This window comes from Gobius niger (assembly GCF_951799975.1).
Source record: "Gobius niger genome assembly, contig: SCAFFOLD_64, whole genome shotgun sequence".
Lineage (NCBI taxonomy): Eukaryota > Metazoa > Chordata > Actinopteri > Gobiiformes > Gobiidae > Gobius > Gobius niger.
Window position 1 is genome coordinate 157,315 of NW_027639166.1, and position 18,888 is coordinate 176,202.

At 47.7% G+C, this 18,888-nt stretch overlaps 1 protein-coding gene across 1 annotated transcript; it reads left to right on the forward strand.

The window, feature by feature from the left end:
* Nucleotides 1-188: 188 nt before the first annotated feature.
* On the forward strand, nucleotides 189-1,946 carry LOC306982820 (zinc-binding protein A33-like; the record flags this gene model as incomplete). The annotated part of the gene is made up of 3 exons (XM_079583269.1): nucleotides 189-1,016; nucleotides 1,660-1,664; nucleotides 1,880-1,946. 3 exons carry the CDS (start codon nucleotides 189-191, stop codon nucleotides 1,944-1,946), a joined length of 900 nt encoding a protein of 299 aa, XP_079439395.1.
* Nucleotides 1,947-18,888: the final 16,942 nt, after the last annotated feature.

An 18,888-nucleotide genomic window follows, 5' to 3' on the forward strand; every position in this document is an offset into this window, starting at 1 on the left:
ACGGTCTGGTGCAGTCCGGGACAGCGGTCCGGGACAGCGTTCCGGGACAGCGGTCCGGGACAGCGTTCCGGGACAGCGGTCCGGGACAGCGGTCCGGGACAGCGGTCCGGGACAGCGGTCCGGGACAGCGGTCCGGGACAGCGGTCCGGGACAGCAGTCCGGGACAGCGGTCTGAGGAATCAGCGACCATGGCGTTTCAACCAGCAGAGGATTTGACCTGCTCTATTTGTCAGGACATTTTCAAGGAGCCTGTCGTGTTGAGCTGCAGCCACAGCTTTTGTAAAGACTGTGTGAGGAGCTGGTGGAGAGAGAAGCCCACACAGGAGTGTCCCGTTTGTAAAAGAAGATCCTCCAGGAGCGACCCTCCACGAAACCTGGCTCTGAGGAACCTGTGTGAGGCCTATGTCCAGCAAAGAGAGCAGAAGACTCCAGAAGAGCAGGAGTGTCGAGTGCACTCAGAGAGACTCAAACTGTTCTGTCTGACTGACCAGCAGCCGGTCTGTGTGGTGTGTCGGGACTCGGCCGCTCATAGAAAACACCACTTTAAACCAATGGAAGAAGCAACAACAGATCTCAAGGACGTCTCCTTCCTGCTCAAATACAAGGCTGCAGTGGAGAGAGTGCAGTGCTGCCCCCTGCTGGAGGAGGAGCCACAGCTGGAACCAGGAGCTCTGATAGACCAGGCCAAACATCTGGGCAACCTGGCCTTCAACATCTGGACCAACATGAAGAGACTGGTGCAGTTCGTTCCTATCATTTTAGATCCAAACACAGCCCACCAAGATCTCAGTCTGTCAGATGATCTGACGAGTGTAAGTGTCTCTAAAGAGGAACGTCAGCTTCCAAAGAACCCAGAAAGAATTATGAATGATGTACCACTAGTGCACGGTTATGAGGGCTTTAACTCAGGCTCTCATATTGGGGAAATTGATGTTGAAAACAGTAACAGCTGGGGACTGGGTGTGGTCACAGAGGCCCTGTTCCAAATCAAAGATGATGATGATGTTGACCCTGATGTCGGATTTTGGCCAATATTTTTTGACAATGGACAATACGAAGTTATTCACATGCGCAAAAAGGAGACTGTAGTGAAAGCAAAGTCGAGTCCCCGGAGGATAAAGATTCATCTTGAATGTAACAAACGTAAGGTGACTTTTTATGACGCTGACACTAACACCTGCATACACTCCTTCTCTAAACTCAGCAAATTAAAACTGTTTCCAGTTTTAAACTCTGACGGCCCGATGTCTGTCCTGCCTCAGAAAATACGACTGTGGTTTCCTGCAAATAGTGACAAAGTACATGTAACGAGAATACATTTTATTCTGAAATATTGTGTCTCATCAGCAGCAACTAAATAGTTGACAGTATTTTACATTCTGGAATGTAAATATAACTAATTTTCTTTCCCCCATAATTCCTCTGCTTATTCAAAGACACATATAAATAGCATTAGAAAGTATTTGTGTTTACTTACTAAATCTGACTTGCTGCTGCCTGTGTAAACGCTGTTATAAAGGTTCATGGATGTCTGAGCAGTTTTCATACATAATCTGGATTAGATTATGCAAAGATACAAATATGTAATAATAATGTTTTCAACATAAACAGTAAAAAATATGGTATTGCTATTGTTGTATCTGGTCCTCATTCTTTCAGGCTTGGTCAGGACACTGCACAGTTTGGAAGAAAAATAAAAGATCAGGACTCATGAAGGTGTGAAATTAGTAAAAAAAAATCCCTCCAGGCACTCATACCAGTCTGATTGGACGGTATTTAGACGGTAACAGTAAAGAATGTGCTTATTTCCTTCCTTATGCAGGGAAACGTTACTTTTGCCCCATAAGAGTTTGTTTACGATCGCTCATCCCCATTTCAGGTGCAGCCAAGCCCAGTCGCCCCAGCCCTCGGCCAACACCTGCTCCTTTTATTCAGATATATGCTGATTGTTTAGAGCCCAGAGTCACTGAGACCAACTGTTGCTCGTTTCAGTTTTGTTTCATTTAGTTGACTCTGCATTATGCTCCGTTTAATTTTGTTTGGCTCAGTTTAATCCTGTTCAACTCCACTTTGTTAACTGGACTGAAGGGAGAAACCTGCGGAAACATGACGCGAGTCGAGTCACCACTAAGACTGTTTTAACTAAACAAATGTTAAAAATATATAAACTTTTATATATTTACAATGGAACAAATGTCTGTCATCAATTTACAAATCTGTGTGAACTTAATATTGTAGTTATATTTTTGGTCCAAATCAGAGATTGACCACTTGGTGGCGTCGTTGTGCAACATTCCCAACATCCTTAAAACAAATGCTGAGGTTAAACAAATGACCTTACCATTCTTTCTACTACCTAGCTCCACACACGGTTCTTCTTTTGTGGGGTCCACCTTATTTTACCCATTTGCGGGGTCTATGCTTTCCAGTGGTTCTATAGTCATGAAAAAAAATCTGGCGATGGGTAAAAAAAAATGCTTATCACAAGTATCACTTAACTTTACCTGAATTTCAAAATGTTCACTGCACGCTGTTTTTTTAAGCACTTGCCGGGTCCGTTTCTAATTTCTAATACTACTACTTTCTAATACTTGTGAAGACAATCTTTGTTTACACACCGACATTTTCAGTTTTTGCATCTTAAAGGGGTCATCTGCAAGAATCACAGCAGGTCTACATCATGAGAGACTGAAGACAACTGAAGCATCACCCAACTGTGGGCTCCTCCTTGGCTGCATATTCTCCAATGGTTTTGTATTTTGGCCTTTTGGATATTTCTGCGCTTTAGTGTTGTTGGTGTGTTCCCAAACACCAGAACCCTCAGTCTACAAAAGCAGAGTTTACAGGTTGCCTCTTTTTCGATCTGTTCGACAGGCTCATTAGGTTCATCTTAAGTTTTTTTTTTCTTCTCAAGAGGCAAAAAATTCAATAATTTAAAATAAATAACAAATCTTGAGTATAGTACAGAAAACAGTAAATGTTTTGCGTCCATAGGGGCATACAGTAATCACTTTTCAAATGTTTTCCGTGTTACAATCAGCTGCAGTTTGGGCAAGCATCAATTGAATGTATCAGAGTTAAATCATTTTATTAATCCACATGAGAAATTGATCAGTTGTTGCAGCTCTAATACATATCAAACTTTATGAATATCATGTCATCTTGTGCTTCACACCAATAAACCCGAAAATGAATCAAATCTAAACAAAGAGAATAAGTACCAGACGGGAACATTATCTCCTGCGGTTTTGAAGCAGTGCTGCTTTGTCAGCACTTGATTTGGAAATATCAAGTACTCTGTTTTCTAACGAGACAGATATCAAATATCAGAAATATCAACATTATTGTTACTCACAACTGGGAAAAATAACGATAACATACATAGAACGTTTGAATCAATCTGGTGGAGTCGTCATCAGATCCACAAAGAAAAGAGTAAGAGATGATTTGCATACAGACTTTAAACACTCTACAAGCAGAGCACATTTTATACTTAATTATAGCTCACTTACCAAATTAAATATGCAATATAAAACATCAATGCTATCGTACCGGTAAGCTCATTGCCGACACCGTTTGTGCCGATTCTCCATCACAATCACTGTAATCTGTAAGTTGTAAACCCTAAGACTCGGGTCCGGAACGGCACGGTTTTCGCCCGTGTCCCGGTTTTGGAGATGCGGTCTCGTCTCTGACTTTTTTACGGATTTCTCAAATCCACTGTTTTCTTCGGAGGCTTTTTCAGCTTTGGTCGCTGCGGTTTCCCTGGTAACGACAGAGGGACCGAGGTCAGACCTGCCGGTGCTGCGAGTCGATATCATGGAGGATCTCAGTTCGAGGAGAAGGTTTTCCCTCAGAGATGATCGGCCACACGTCGAAGCCGTCCAGCCCCTCTGCAACACGACACATGTCATAGGAACACGCCACAGAGTTTACTCCTTAACAGCACGGTCATTTTTGTGGGAGAACCGGAGAAATATACACAGGGACTAAACTTTAACATCTGGACTTTAGTCGCTCCATAAGACTCCACTACATTAGGAAGGTTTTTACCCACAAACACTTTTACAGATCTGATTCCTGACAGATTTATTGAACTGTGAACTCAAAAATATACATTTATATAGATTTTTTTCATCAGTGAAGAGTTTATTCACAAACTAAACATTTAAACCTGGCTCTGTCCGTTATTTAGATTTTGTGGCAGGAAATATAGTGCTAAAGAGGAGAGGAGAGGAAATTACTTTTAATCCAAACAAAAAGTAACCAGGGTTGTAGAAAGACACCTGCTGCCCTCTGGTGTTCGCTCTGTGTTGATGCAGTTGGTTAGATGTGACTTTATAAACACAAGACGCAGATAGTCAAGGCATTTTGGTCAGCTCCTTCTTTGTCGGCACTTAAATTGTACAAACGTTATTTATGAAAGTAGTTCAAATAAACAAATATGTGAGGGCTGTTCACGTGGACAGAATCAGGAATGATATCACGGCTCCAGAGTTCAGAATCAGAAAACATTTTATTGCTTTTGACAGTGAAAGGTTTTACTATTTGCTTCAGTGCAAAGGTGTAACATGAAACCGATAACATAACCACAGAGGCAGGCTGTTTAAAAAAACAAAACAATGCAAGGTTATTTTGCATAAAATCTGTTCAAATACACAAAGAGATCTGTTCAATCCAAAATGGTAAACCTCGTTCCTGGATTTCTTTGTAGGTTAAAGACCAGGTTTTTCACTGCGATTAGCCAATCAGGTCACAGAACACACATATGGCCTTCATACACTGTAAAAAAGCATCCAAAACCAGCGAGGCCACGAAAAGTGAACTGCGTTATAGCGAGGGACCACTGTGGTACAAATATGTCCTTGCAAATGGGCGGTAAGAGGTTATTTGGTGTTCATGAGTCTGATAGAGGGGGAAAAGCTTTGAATGAGGCGGGAGGTTCTTCTGGACCATAGGGGAGAGGGCCAAACAGTGTCCAGGGTGGGAAGGGCCAGTGGGGATCCGAGACAGGGGGGGGGCGGGGGAGCCTGCAGCCACCAGACTGCACGCACAATGTTCTGCACCACACAGCGATGGAGATGAGGATGGACTCTGACGGCTGTACAGAGAGCTGCTGCTGAGGGAGCTGATGGTCGGCTCCCATTTGAGGACCAGGGTTATGGAGGCGCTCAGGGCACAAAGGACGTCCACAGTGAAGATGGGGGAGTCCATCAGGGTGAGGCCGAAGACGATTGACCTTCTTGAAGTTCACAATCATCAGCTCCAGGTCATTTCCGCTGCATAAGGACACCAGCCGATCCACCACTCTGTCAACAGAATCATCACGTCTCAATATGAGCCCGATGATCAGGGTCCAGGGATCTAATTTCACAAATAAATGTCAATTTACATGAAATAAGATGCCCCGCCCCCCCTCGTTTTAAATACCTTTGAAGCAAACGGGGAAACGGTGGCGCAGAGAGTAGAGCGGGTCGTCTTGTGATCAGAGGATCGGCGGTTCGAATACCGCAGGTACACACCGCCGCTGCTTTGTCCTTGGGCCAGACACTTCACCCTCCTCGCCTCCAGTGTCTGCCTACACCGGTGTATGAAAGAGTGAGTGAATGGGTGACTGGCTCCTTGATGTTAAGCACTTTGAGTGCTGAAAGCAGGTAGAAAGACTCTAAAAACATGACCATTTATTTACCACTTAAAGACGACTCAAATGAAGGATAAATCTTAACTTCAGTCATTCTAACTTTTTGGGCGTGTACAATGTGGATAATACAGTGGAGGGTTAACTATAGCAATTATTTGTTTTTGCTGTTGTACTGAAATGTATTGTGACACTAGAACCAGGGTGAACCAACCTGTGACTCTCGTTCGGTTTAGTGAAGGTAGCGTCACATGCAGGTGAGAGCGACCACCCCCATCAGAGCAACAGCAGCACCAGCAGGGCCCTGGGGAACACAAAAACAGCATATTAAGCATGGAGCAGTAGCATCTGGGCACCTCGCTCAGAACCGGCATGTCTCACCTTTAAGAGGTCCAAAAGGTGGTCCAGAAGGCTCGAACAGGTTCAACTTTGTTAGTCCAGTAGATGAAGGGCTTGAACAGACTCACCTTTGGCTGTGCGGTAGATGGTGGGCTTTAACAAAGTCATCTTTAGTCAAGCGAACATTTTGGGCTTGTACAGACTCACCTTTAGGTCGTGCAGCAAACATACAGCGTTTCGCACTAGTGGCTCGCAGACCGAGTGTAGCAATAGCGGCTCAACACTACAAGAAACATGAACATTAGCAACTCAACACCACAGCAAACATGTACATTAGCAACTCAACACCAGCATGAGTAAATCAACACAAGCATCGGTGAATCATGGATGAATGTAGGGCTGCACGATGTATTGCAAAACATTTATCGCAGAATTCGTTGTAATCTCTCAATCGCGAGAAGCCACAATCTATCGCAACATTACTGAAGATGGACACATGTATTTATTTTACTTCCCCGGCGCAAAACAAAACGTTTTCCTAATATTTGTCTCATCAATTAGCTGTGCAGCGCTACATCTATGGATGGAAATGGATGAGGTCAATGTGTTCATGTAGAAGGAGGTTGTAGAGGAGAGAAGTAGCAAAGTGACAGTCTGTGAGAAAAGTATATGGATGTGCGCATGTTTGCAGAGGATGTATAATATTAACAGTCACTCACCAGTGACGTCTTCATCAGACGCTCGTCCAGCAAAGTTAATGACATAAAGTAAATACAACCATAATGGGGGAGAAGAGAGGATGAAGGAGGGCGGAAAGATAGTATGGATGTGCGTAAGCAGGCAGTGAGCAAGAGCGAGCCCTAACCGTACCAGCAGCATCAGCAAATCAACAGCAAAATCAACAGCAGAATCAGCAAAACAGCAATCAGCAAATCAACAGCCACTCACCGGTGACGTCTTAATCAGATGCTCGTCCAGAACGTTCATGACAATGTGTATGCATCAGTGATGAGGAAGAAGAGAGTTTGAGGGAGGAAAGTGTGTTAGAAAGATAGTATGGATGTACGCAAGTATGCAGAGCAAGAGCGAGCCCTGACCCTAACCCTACAGCATCAGCAAATCAACAGCGGCATCAACAAACCAGCAGCCACTCACCGGTGACGTCTTCATCAGATGTTTGACTCCAGCAGAGTTTACTCACCCTGTGCTCCTCTTGTTAGAAAGTCCTCAGTCTGTGATCCTGCAGTGGATTCTCTGAAAGAAAAGCATTGACTTCTCAAAATCAAATGACCTCACCAAGCCACCACTTGTAATGTAGAATAATAAAGAGCACAAATGTGGACCAGGGAAGCATTTTTCTATAGGTTAGACTGAACCCGTTAACCCCCACCTGAACCGTAAGCTACAGTCAAGATTTAGTTATAGGTAAAGCTGACATTGAAAAAATGAGCTCGGTTCAGGCGGATGGTAAGAGGTTAAAACTTTGCATCGTTTTATTTTAGGACCTAAAAACAGTAACACAAATAGATTTCACTGAGGGCAATGTGGGTCAGTGATTTCATGGGTCGTTCTAGCTGCAGTTTACACATGTCTTTGGAGGGTTAGGGAGTTTGGTTTAATGATGCTGTTTAAAAAGTGGACAGAAAGTGGGAAAGCAAACAAAGAAATGGCGCTGTACAGCTGAATGGTTCTGGAGTTACAAAACATCTGCGGGAGTTTGAGAGTTACTAAACTTTGAGCAGCAGAAACAACATGGAGTTCTTCATGTCCTCCTCCCTGTCCACAGGAAAAGGTTTCTTCATTTTTTGCGTGTTGAAGTTAAAGACACGGGTGTAAATGAAAGCAGGTATTGATCCTGACTACGTGAAATTCTCAGAGCAAGTCGAAAAAACTGGGCCTCTGCCGCCCTGCAACCCGTCACAAATATTCAGACAAAAATGGCCACCGCTTTTTTGGTTATATTTCAGAAACCTCCTCATAAAAGGCTCTGGCTGCTTCCGAAACGGGCAGATTGCTAAGAGCTCTTACGCCAAACCGGATGTGCGTCAGCGTCCGCCATGGCAAGTTGCCTCCGAATTGGTAAGTCAGTTAGGAAGTAGTTAGGAAAAGGAGCCTTGATGCTAACTATCATAGCCACTTTAGCATAGGGACCTCTGATGCTAACTAACCAGTGATTAGGAGCTATGTGCCGTCCCACAAGCCACTGCGCCAAATCCCCCCACCCCCCCCCCCCCCCCCCCCACCCTCGCCCCCACCCTCGAGTGATTCATGCGCAACCACTGTTGATTGACAGGAGCACATTTAATAATAAAAATAATAATAATTAAAAATTAAGATTCTGCACAAGCCAAACTTTATAAAAGTGATAAATCCATGTTGTCGTCCCCACAGCTCAGTCACATGTCAGTGTTAAAGAGGAAACTCAGGAAACAGATTAAATGCTTTTGTTTTCATTTAGTAGAAACTTAAGCCACATGGATCATTTGCATAATGTAGTTTTATGAAACAGCTGCTGAAATAAAATAACACTAAAGGGAAATGTTTGGATCATTTGGATTTATTTTTCTCCTTAAATGTCTTTGTTTGGACACTATGTTGTTGTTGGACACTAGGGGGCGACATGCACTTTTGTTTGGCCTGCACTCCACCAATAACTTTAAAGAAGAAGTAAAAAAGCTGTTGGTGATGTCACTTCCCTTTCCCCTGTTTAAGGACGGATGGATTGTTCAAATGCTGCTGAAGCTCTAGTTCACTAACTGCATAGAGGTCTAACAGTTGACCCCATGAAAGGTTAAGGAGTTAGTTGCTAGTGTTAGTGCTTAGAGGCTACAATTTGATGGTTTCGGATTGAGCCTCAGTTTGGGTGGACTGAAGTTTAAATGTAGCTTTTCGCTCTTACCTGGAGTCCCCTGGAGTTGTGGACCGTGTGTTTGCTCGCGCTGAGGGCGCGGCTCCCGCGCAGGTGTTGCCTCCACCACTAATTAGTCTGATCTGTTTCCTTCCGTGAAGAGGTCAGTCCTGCCTTCAGAATAAAAGTGCGCTTCCTGTCTGACCAACTTTCACAATAACAGCACAACACTAGGCCGTCGCTAAACCATCTCCCTGCCATAACTCCAAACATTTCCCCGAACCCCAGCCTGGATGTGTGAGGACCGGGCTGGAAGTCTTAGCTCCAGCCTGGGGGTGTTTCCGGACGAGGTATAAAAGCTTACAGCACCTGGTATTCCCAGGCGGTCTCCCATCCAAGTACTAACCAGGCCTAACCCTGCTTAGCTTCCGAGATCGGACGAGATCGGGCGTGCTCAGAGTAGTATGACTGTAAGCGCTGGAGGAAGGCGCTTGGGGCGGTTAGATAGAGAGTGCTGCCCTGGTGGCGGTGGTCCCTGGCCAGGGTTAGGGAAGTGTTAGGAGGTTCCGCCAAAACAAACGACATGGTGCGGTTCGGCTTGAGCCCCCGGTCACGGGGATGTGCTTGTCCGGGCTGTGCGCCTCTTCTCCCGGAAATTATTCCCAAAGTCCAGGTTCAGGACCACGGACAGGTCACCGGAGCCCGGCCGAAAAAACATGGAAATAAATTCATAAAAATTAGAAAAATACCAAATTCAGTCCGGAGCCATGGCCTATGTCGTAGGGGGGAGCCCCCCGGACACGCCGGTGCCAAAGACGAGCCGATCGGACACCGTTAAAGGCTCCTGCTCCCGGTTTGAAAGTACGGAGCGAATCGGTCTCGCCTTTGCTCCCGGTGCGCACACGGAGCTCCGGCTTTTTCGTTCGCAAGCAGCCCATGGACCGGTAGGGGAGAGTCCCCCGAGCACGCGGAGGCCTTTGCCGGGGCTCTGGTCCTCTCCCGGGCGGAGCAATCGCCGTTTAACCGCGGTGGAGAAAGAAATCGGTAAAAATTAGAAAACGGCTTTAAATCCAACGGACGGGCAGGACCGCCCGAACACGTCGGTGTGTTCTGCCGGGCTCTAGGCCTCTCCCCGGGGGAGTTATTCCAGGTTAGGGCCAGGGTTAGGGTTAGGTTTAGGCTTCGGAGCTGGGGCCAGAAAAACCACATGGTCCGGACCGGCTCGAGCCCCCGGTCACGGGGATGCGCTTGTCCGGGCTGTGCGCCTCTTCTCCTGGGAGTTATTCCCAAAGTCCAGGTTCAGGACCACGGACAGGTCACCGGAGCCCGGCCGCAAAAACATAGAAATAAATTCATAAAAATTAGAAAAAGACCAAATTCAGTCCGGAGCCATGGCCTATGTCGTAGTCGGGAGCCCCCCGGACACGCCGGTGCCAAAGTCGAGCCGATCAGAGGCCGTTAAAGGCTCCTGCTCCCGGTTTGAAAGTACGGAGCGAATCGGTCTCGCCTTTGCCCCCGGTGCGCACACGGAGCGCCGGCTTATTCTTTTGCACCCAGCACACGGACGGGTCCGGGAGACTCCCCGGAGCACGCGGAGGCCTTTACCGGGGCTCTGGCTCTCTCCCGGGCGGAGCAATAGCCGTGTAACCGTGGTGGAGAAAGAAATCGGTAAAAATTAGAAAACGACTTTAAATCCAAAATCGAGCGGCACCATCCGGACGGGGACAACCGCCCAAACACGCCGGTGTGTCTGCCGAAGCGCTGGGCCTCTCCCCGGGGGAGTTATTCCAGGTGAGCCCCCCCCCATTCATTCTCTATGGAGAATCCGCTTTACCATGGGAATCTGGACCGCATTTTGGCCTAAAAACGGCAGTAAACGCAATTTAATCCGAATATAAAGTACTTAGTCTCATAGAGGGTTAGGGTTAGGGTTAGGGTTAGGGTTAGGGTTAGGGTTAGGGTTAGGGTTAGGGTTAGGTTAGGGTTAGGGTTAGGGTTAGGGTTAGGGTTAGGGTTAGGGTTAGAAAATTATCACGATGACCCTCCCTGTTCATTAGGGTTAGGGTAGGGTTAGGGTTAGGGTTAGGGTTAGGGTTAGGGTTAGGGTTAGGGTTAGGGTTAGGGTTAGGGTTAGGGTTAGGGTTAGGGTTAGGGTTAGGGTTAGGGTTAGGGTTAGGGTTAGGGTTAGGGTTAGGGTTAGGGTTAGGGTTAGGGTTAGGGTTAGGGTTAGGGTTAGGGTTAGGGTTAGGGTTAGGGTTAGGGTTAGGGTTAGGGTTAGGGTTAGGGTTAGGGTTAGGGTTAGGGTTAGGGTTAGGGTTAGGGTTAGGGTTAGGGTTAGGGTTAGGGTTAGGGTTAGGGTTAGGGTTAGGGTTAGGGTTAGGGTTAGGGTTAGGGTTAGGGTTAGAAAATTATCACGATGACCCTCCCTGTTCATTCCTTGATGAATTAAACAGGGTTAGGGTTAGGGTTAGGGTTAGGGTTAGGGTTAGGGTTAGGGTTAGGGTTAGGGTTAGGGTTAGGGTTAGGGTTAGGGTTAGGGTTAGGGTTAGGGTTAGGGTTAGGGTTAGGGTTAGGGTTAGGGTTAGGGTTAGGGTTAGGGTTAGGGTTAGGGTTAGGGTTAGGGTTAGGGTTAGGGTTAGGGTTAGGGTTAGGGTTAGGGTTAGGGTTAGGGTTAGGGTTAGGGTTAGGGTTAGGGTTAGGGTTAGGGTTAGGGTTAGGGTTAGGGTTAGGGTTAGGGTTAGGGTTAGGGTTAGGGTTAGGGTTAGGGTTAGGGTTAGGGTTAGGGTTAGGGTTAGGGTTAGGGTTAGGGTTAGGGTTAGGGTTAGGGTTAGGGTTAGGGTTAGGGTTAGGGTTAGGGTTAGGGTTAGGGTTAGGGTTAGGGTTAGGGTTAGGGTTAGGGTTAGGGTTAGGGTTAGGGTTAGGGTTAGGGTTAGGGTTAGGGTTAGGGTTAGGGTTAGGGTTAGGGTTAGGGTTAGGGTTAGGGTTAGGGTTAGGGTTAGGGTTAGGGTTAGGGTTAGGGTTAGGGTTAGGGTTAGGGTTAGGGTTAGGGTTAGGGTTAGGGTTAGGGTTAGGGTTAGGGTTAGGGTTAGGGTTAGGGTTAGGGTTAGGGTTAGGGTTAGGGTTAGGGTTAGGGTTAGGGTTAGGGTTAGGGTTAGGGTTAGGGTTAGGGTTAGGGTTAGGGTTAGGGTTAGGGTTAGGGTTAGGGTTAGGGTTAGGGTTAGGGTTAGGGTTAGGGTTAGGGTTAGGGTTAGGGTTAGGGTTAGGGTTAGGGTTAGGGTTAGGGTTAGGGTTAGGGTTAGGGTTAGGGTTAGGGTTAGGGTTAGGGTTAGGGTTAGGGTTAGGGTTAGGGTTAGGGTTAGGGTTAGGGTTAGGGTTAGGGTTAGGGTTAGGGTTAGGGTTAGGGTTAGGGTTAGGGTTAGGGTTAGGGTTAGGGTTAGGGTTAGGGTTAGGGTTAGGGTTAGGGTTAGGGTTAGGGTTAGGGTTAGGGTTAGGGTTAGGGTTAGGGTTAGGGTTAGGGTTAGGGTTAGGGTTAGGGTTAGGGTTAGGGTTAGGGTTAGGGTTAGGGTTAGGGTTAGGGTTAGGGTTAGGGTTAGGGTTAGGGTTAGGGTTAGGGTTAGGGTTAGGGTTAGGGTTAGGGTTAGGGTTAGGGTTAGGGTTAGGGTTAGGGTTAGGGTTAGGGTTAGGGTTAGGGTTAGGGTTAGGGTTAGGGTTAGGGTTAGGGTTAGGGTTAGGGTTAGGGTTAGGGTTAGGGTTAGGGTTAGGGTTAGGGTTAGGGTTAGGGTTAGGGTTAGGGTTAGGGTTAGGGTTAGGGTTAGGGTTAGGGTTAGGGTTAGGGTTAGGGTTAGGGTTAGGGTTAGGGTTAGGGTTAGGGTTAGGGTTAGGGTTAGGGTTAGGGTTAGGGTTAGGGTTAGGGTTAGGGTTAGGGTTAGGGTTAGGGTTAGGGTTAGGGTTAGGGTTAGGGTTAGGGTTAGGGTTAGGGTTAGGGTTAGGGTTAGGGTTAGGGTTAGGGTTAGGGTTAGGGTTAGGGTTAGGGTTAGGGTTAGGGTTAGGGTTAGGGTTAGGGTTAGGGTTAGGGTTAGGGTTAGGGTTAGGGTTAGGGTTAGGGTTAGGGTTAGGGTTAGGGTTAGGGTTAGGGTTAGGGTTAGGGTTAGGGTTAGGGTTAGGGTTAGGGTTAGGGTTAGGGTTAGGGTTAGGGTTAGGGTTAGGGTTAGGGTTAGGGTTAGGGTTAGGGTTAGGGTTAGGGTTAGGGTTAGGGTTAGGGTTAGGGTTAGGGTTAGGGTTAGGGTTAGGGTTAGGGTTAGGGTTAGGGTTAGGGTTAGGGTTAGGGTTAGGGTTAGGGTTAGGGTTAGGGTTAGGGTTAGGGTTAGGGTTAGGGTTAGGGTTAGGGTTAGGGTTAGGGTTAGGGTTAGGGTTAGGGTTAGGGTTAGGGTTAGGGTTAGGGTTAGGGTTAGGGTTAGGGTTAGGGTTAGGGTTAGGGTTAGGGTTAGGGTTAGGGTTAGGGTTAGGGTTAGGGTTAGGGTTAGGGTTAGGGTTAGGGTTAGGGTTAGGGTTAGGGTTAGGGTTAGGGTTAGGGTTAGGGTTAGGGTTAGGGTTAGGGTTAGGGTTAGGGTTAGGGTTAGGGTTAGGGTTAGGGTTAGGGTTAGGGTTAGGGTTAGGGTTAGGGTTAGGGTTAGGGTTAGGGTTAGGGTTAGGGTTAGGGTTAGGGTTAGGGTTAGGGTTAGGGTTAGGGTTAGGGTTAGGGTTAGGGTTAGGGTTAGGGTTAGGGTTAGGGTTAGGGTTAGGGTTAGGGTTAGGGTTAGGGTTAGGGTTAGGGTTAGGGTTAGGGTTAGGGTTAGGGTTAGGGTTAGGGTTAGGGTTAGGGTTAGGGTTAGGGTTAGGGTTAGGGTTAGGGTTAGGGTTAGGGTTAGGGTTAGGGTTAGGGTTAGGGTTAGGGTTAGGGTTAGGGTTAGGGTTAGGGTTAGGGTTAGGGTTAGGGTTAGGGTTAGGGTTAGGGTTAGGGTTAGGGTTAGGGTTAGGGTTAGGGTTAGGGTTAGGGTTAGGGTTAGGGTTAGGGTTAGGGTTAGGGTTAGGGTTAGGGTTAGGGTTAGGGTTAGGGTTAGGGTTAGGGTTAGGGTTAGGGTTAGGGTTAGGGTTAGGGTTAGGGTTAGGGTTAGGGTTAGGGTTAGGGTTAGGGTTAGGGTTAGGGTTAGGGTTAGGGTTAGGGTTAGGGTTAGGGTTAGGGTTAGGGTTAGGGTTAGGGTTAGGGTTAGGGTTAGGGTTAGGGTTAGGGTTAGGGTTAGGGTTAGGGTTAGGGTTAGGGTTAGGGTTAGGGTTAGGGTTAGGGTTAGGGTTAGGGTTAGGGTTAGGGTTAGGGTTAGGGTTAGGGTTAGGGTTAGGGTTAGGGTTAGGGTTAGGGTTAGGGTTAGGGTTAGGGTTAGGGTTAGGGTTAGGGTTAGGGTTAGGGTTAGGGTTAGGGTTAGGGTTAGGGTTAGGGTTAGGGTTAGGGTTAGGGTTAGGGTTAGGGTTAGGGTTAGGGTTAGGGTTAGGGTTAGGGTTAGGGTTAGGGTTAGGGTTAGGGTTAGGGTTAGGGTTAGGGTTAGGGTTAGGGTTAGGGTTAGGGTTAGGGTTAGGGTTAGGGTTAGGGTTAGGGTTAGGGTTAGGGTTAGGGTTAGGGTTAGGGTTAGGGTTAGGGTTAGGGTTAGGGTTAGGGTTAGGGTTAGGGTTAGGGTTAGGGTTAGGGTTAGGGTTAGGGTTAGGGTTAGGGTTAGGGTTAGGGTTAGGGTTAGGGTTAGGGTTAGGGTTAGGGTTAGGGTTAGGGTTAGGGTTAGGGTTAGGGTTAGGGTTAGGGTTAGGGTTAGGGTTAGGGTTAGGGTTAGGGTTAGGGTTAGGGTTAGGGTTAGGGTTAGGGTTAGGGTTAGGGTTAGGGTTAGGGTTAGGGTTAGGGTTAGGGTTAGGGTTAGGGTTAGGGTTAGGGTTAGGGTTAGGGTTAGGGTTAGGGTTAGGGTTAGGGTTAGGGTTAGGGTTAGGGTTAGGGTTAGGGTTAGGGTTAGGGTTAGGGTTAGGGTTAGGGTTAGGGTTAGGGTTAGGGTTAGGGTTAGGGTTAGGGTTAGGGTTAGGGTTAGGGTTAGGGTTAGGGTTAGGGTTAGGGTTAGGGTTAGGGTTAGGGTTAGGGTTAGGGTTAGGGTTAGGGTTAGGGTTAGGGTTAGGGTTAGGGTTAGGGTTAGGGTTAGGGTTAGGGTTAGGGTTAGGGTTAGGGTTAGGGTTAGGGTTAGGGTTAGGGTTAGGGTTAGGGTTAGGGTTAGGGTTAGGGTTAGGGTTAGGGTTAGGGTTAGGGTTAGGGTTAGGGTTAGGGTTAGGGTTAGGGTTAGGGTTAGGGTTAGGGTTAGGGTTAGGGTTAGGGTTAGGGTTAGGGTTAGGGTTAGGGTTAGGGTTAGGGTTAGGGTTAGGGTTAGGGTTAGGGTTAGGGTTAGGGTTAGGGTTAGGGTTAGGGTTAGGGTTAGGGTTAGGGTTAGGGTTAGGGTTAGGGTTAGGGTTAGGGTTAGGGTTAGGGTTAGGGTTAGGGTTAGGGTTAGGGTTAGGGTTAGGGTTAGGGTTAGGGTTAGGGTTAGGGTTAGGGTTAGGGTTAGGGTTAGGGTTAGGGTTAGGGTTAGGGTTAGGGTTAGGGTTAGGGTTAGGGTTAGGGTTAGGGTTAGGGTTAGGGTTAGGGTTAGGGTTAGGGTTAGGGTTAGGGTTAGGGTTAGGGTTAGGGTTAGGGTTAGGGTTAGGGTTAGGGTTAGGGTTAGGGTTAGGGTTAGGGTTAGGGTTAGGGTTAGGGTTAGGGTTAGGGTTAGGGTTAGGGTTAGGGTTAGGGTTAGGGTTAGGGTTAGGGTTAGGGTTAGGGTTAGGGTTAGGGTTAGGGTTAGGGTTAGGGTTAGGGTTAGGGTTAGGGTTAGGGTTAGGGTTAGGGTTAGGGTTAGGGTTAGGGTTAGGGTTAGGGTTAGGGTTAGGGTTAGGGTTAGGGTTAGGGTTAGGGTTAGGGTTAGGGTTAGGGTTAGGGTTAGGGTTAGGGTTAGGGTTAGGGTTAGGGTTAGGGTTAGGGTTAGGGTTAGGGTTAGGGTTAGGGTTAGGGTTAGGGTTAGGGTTAGGGTTAGGGTTAGGGTTAGGGTTAGGGTTAGGGTTAGGGTTAGGGTTAGGGTTAGGGTTAGGGTTAGGGTTAGGGTTAGGGTTAGGGTTAGGGTTAGGGTTAGGGTTAGGGTTAGGGTTAGGGTTAGGGTTAGGGTTAGGGTTAGGGTTAGGGTTAGGGTTAGGGTTAGGGTTAGGGTTAGGGTTAGGGTTAGGGTTAGGGTTAGGGTTAGGGTTAGGGTTAGGGTTAGGGTTAGGGTTAGGGTTAGGGTTAGGGTTAGGGTTAGGGTTAGGGTTAGGGTTAGGGTTAGGGTTAGGGTTAGGGTTAGGGTTAGGGTTAGGGTTAGGGTTAGGGTTAGGGTTAGGGTTAGGGTTAGGGTTAGGGTTAGGGTTAGGGTTAGGGTTAGGGTTAGGGTTAGGGTTAGGGTTAGGGTTAGGGTTAGGGTTAGGGTTAGGGTTAGGGTTAGGGTTAGGGTTAGGGTTAGGGTTAGGGTTAGGGTTAGGGTTAGGGTTAGGGTTAGGGTTAGGGTTAGGGTTAGGGTTAGGGTTAGGGTTAGGGTTAGGGTTAGGGTTAGGGTTAGGGTTAGGGTTAGGGTTAGGGTTAGGGTTAGGGTTAGGGTTAGGGTTAGGGTTAGGGTTAGGGTTAGGGTTAGGGTTAGGGTTAGGGTTAGGGTTAGGGTTAGGGTTAGGGTTAGGGTTAGGGTTAGGGTTAGGGTTAGGGTTAGGGTTAGGGTTAGGGTTAGGGTTAGGGTTAGGGTTAGGGTTAGGGTTAGGGTTAGGGTTAGGGTTAGGGTTAGGGTTAGGGTTAGGGTTAGGGTTAGGGTTAGGGTTAGGGTTAGGGTTAGGGTTAGGGTTAGGGTTAGGGTTAGGGTTAGGGTTAGGGTTAGGGTTAGGGTTAGGGTTAGGGTTAGGGTTAGGGTTAGGGTTAGGGTTAGGGTTAGGGTTAGGGTTAGGGTTAGGGTTAGGGTTAGGGTTAGGGTTAGGGTTAGGGTTAGGGTTAGGGTTAGGGTTAGGGTTAGGGTTAGGGTTAGGGTTAGGGTTAGGGTTAGGGTTAGGGTTAGGGTTAGGGTTAGGGTTAGGGTTAGGGTTAGGGTTAGGGTTAGGGTTAGGGTTAGGGTTAGGGTTAGGGTTAGGGTTAGGGTTAGGGTTAGGGTTAGGGTTAGGGTTAGGGTTAGGGTTAGGGTTAGGGTTAGGGTTAGGGTTAGGGTTAGGGTTAGGGTTAGGGTTAGGGTTAGGGTTAGGGTTAGGGTTAGGGTTAGGGTTAGGGTTAGGGTTAGGGTTAGGGTTAGGGTTAGGGTTAGGGTTAGGGTTAGGGTTAGGGTTAGGGTTAGGGTTAGGGTTAGGGTTAGGGTTAGGGTTAGGGTTAGGGTTAGGGTTAGGGTTAGGGTTAGGGTTAGGGTTAGGGTTAGGGTTAGGGTTAGGGTTAGGGTTAGGGTTAGGGTTAGGGTTAGGGTTAGGGTTAGGGTTAGGGTTAGGGTTAGGGTTAGGGTTAGGGTTAGGGTTAGGGTTAGGGTTAGGGTTAGGGTTAGGGTTAGGGTTAGGGTTAGGGTTAGGGTTAGGGTTAGGGTTAGGGTTAGGGTTAGGGTTAGGGTTAGGGTTAGGGTTAGGGTTAGGGTTAGGGTTAGGGTTAGGGTTAGGGTTAGGGTTAGGGTTAGGGTTAGGGTTAGGGTTAGGGTTAGGGTTAGGGTTAGGGTTAGGGTTAGGGTTAGGGTTAGGGTTAGGGTTAGGGTTAGGGTTAGGGTTAGGGTTAGGGTTAGGGTTAGGGTTAGGGTTAGGGTTAGGGTTAGGGTTAGGGTTAGGGTTAGGGTTAGGGTTAGGGTTAGGGTTAGGGTTAGGGTTAGGGTTAGGGTTAGGGTTAGGGTTAGGGTTAGGGTTAGGGTTAGGGTTAGGGTTAGGGTTAGGGTTAGGGTTAGGGTTAGGGTTAGGGTTAGGGTTAGGGTTAGGGTTAGGGTTAGGGTTAGGGTTAGGGTTAGGGTTAGGGTTAGGGTTAGGGTTAGGGTTAGGGTTAGGGTTAGGGTTAGGGTTAGGGTTAGGGTTAGGGTTAGGGTTAGGGTTAGGGTTAGGGTTAGGGTTAGGGTTAGGGTTAGGGTTAGGGTTAGGGTTAGGGTTAGGGTTAGGGTTAGGGTTAGGGTTAGGGTTAGGGTTAGGGTTAGGGTTAGGGTTAGGGTTAGGGTTAGGGTTAGGGTTAGGGTTAGGGTTAGGGTTAGGGTTAGGGTTAGGGTTAGGGTTAGGGTTAGGGTTAGGGTTAGGGTTAGGGTTAGGGTTAGGGTTAGGGTTAGGGTTAGGGTTAGGGTTAGGGTTAGGGTTAGGGTTAGGGTTAGGGTTAGGGTTAGGGTTAGGGTTAGGGTTAGGGTTAGGGTTAGGGTTAGGGTTAGGGTTAGGGTTAGGGTTAGGGTTAGGGTTAGGGTTAGGGTTAGGGTTAGGGTTAGGGTTAGGGTTAGGGTTAGGGTTAGGTTAGGGTTAGGGTTAGGGTTAGGGTTAGGGTTAGGGTTAGGGTTAGGGTTAGGGTTAGGGTTAGGGTTAGGGTTAGGGTTAGGGTTAGGGTTAGGGTTAGGGTTAGGGTTAGGGTTAGGGTTAGGGTTAGGGTTAGGGTTAGGGTTAGGGTTAGGGTTAGGGTTAGGTTAGGGTTAGGGTTAGGTTAGGGTTAGGGTTAGGGTTAGGGTTAGGGTTAGGGTTAGGGTTAGGTTAGGGTTAGGGTTAGGGTTAGGGTTAGGGTTAGGGTTAGGGGTTAGGGTTAGGGTTAGGGTTAGGGTTAGGGGTTAGGTAGGTTAGGGTTAGGGTTAGGGGTTAGGGTCTAGGGTTAGGGTTAGGGTTAGGGTTAGGTTATGGTTAGGGTTAGGGTTAGGAGTTAGGGTTAGGGTGTAGGGTTAGGGTTAGGGTTAGGGTTAGGGGTTAGGGTTAGGGTTAGGGTTAGGGTTAGCGGTTAGGGTTAGGTAGGGTTAGGGTTAGGGTCTTGTAGGGGTAGGGTTAGGTAGGGTTAGGG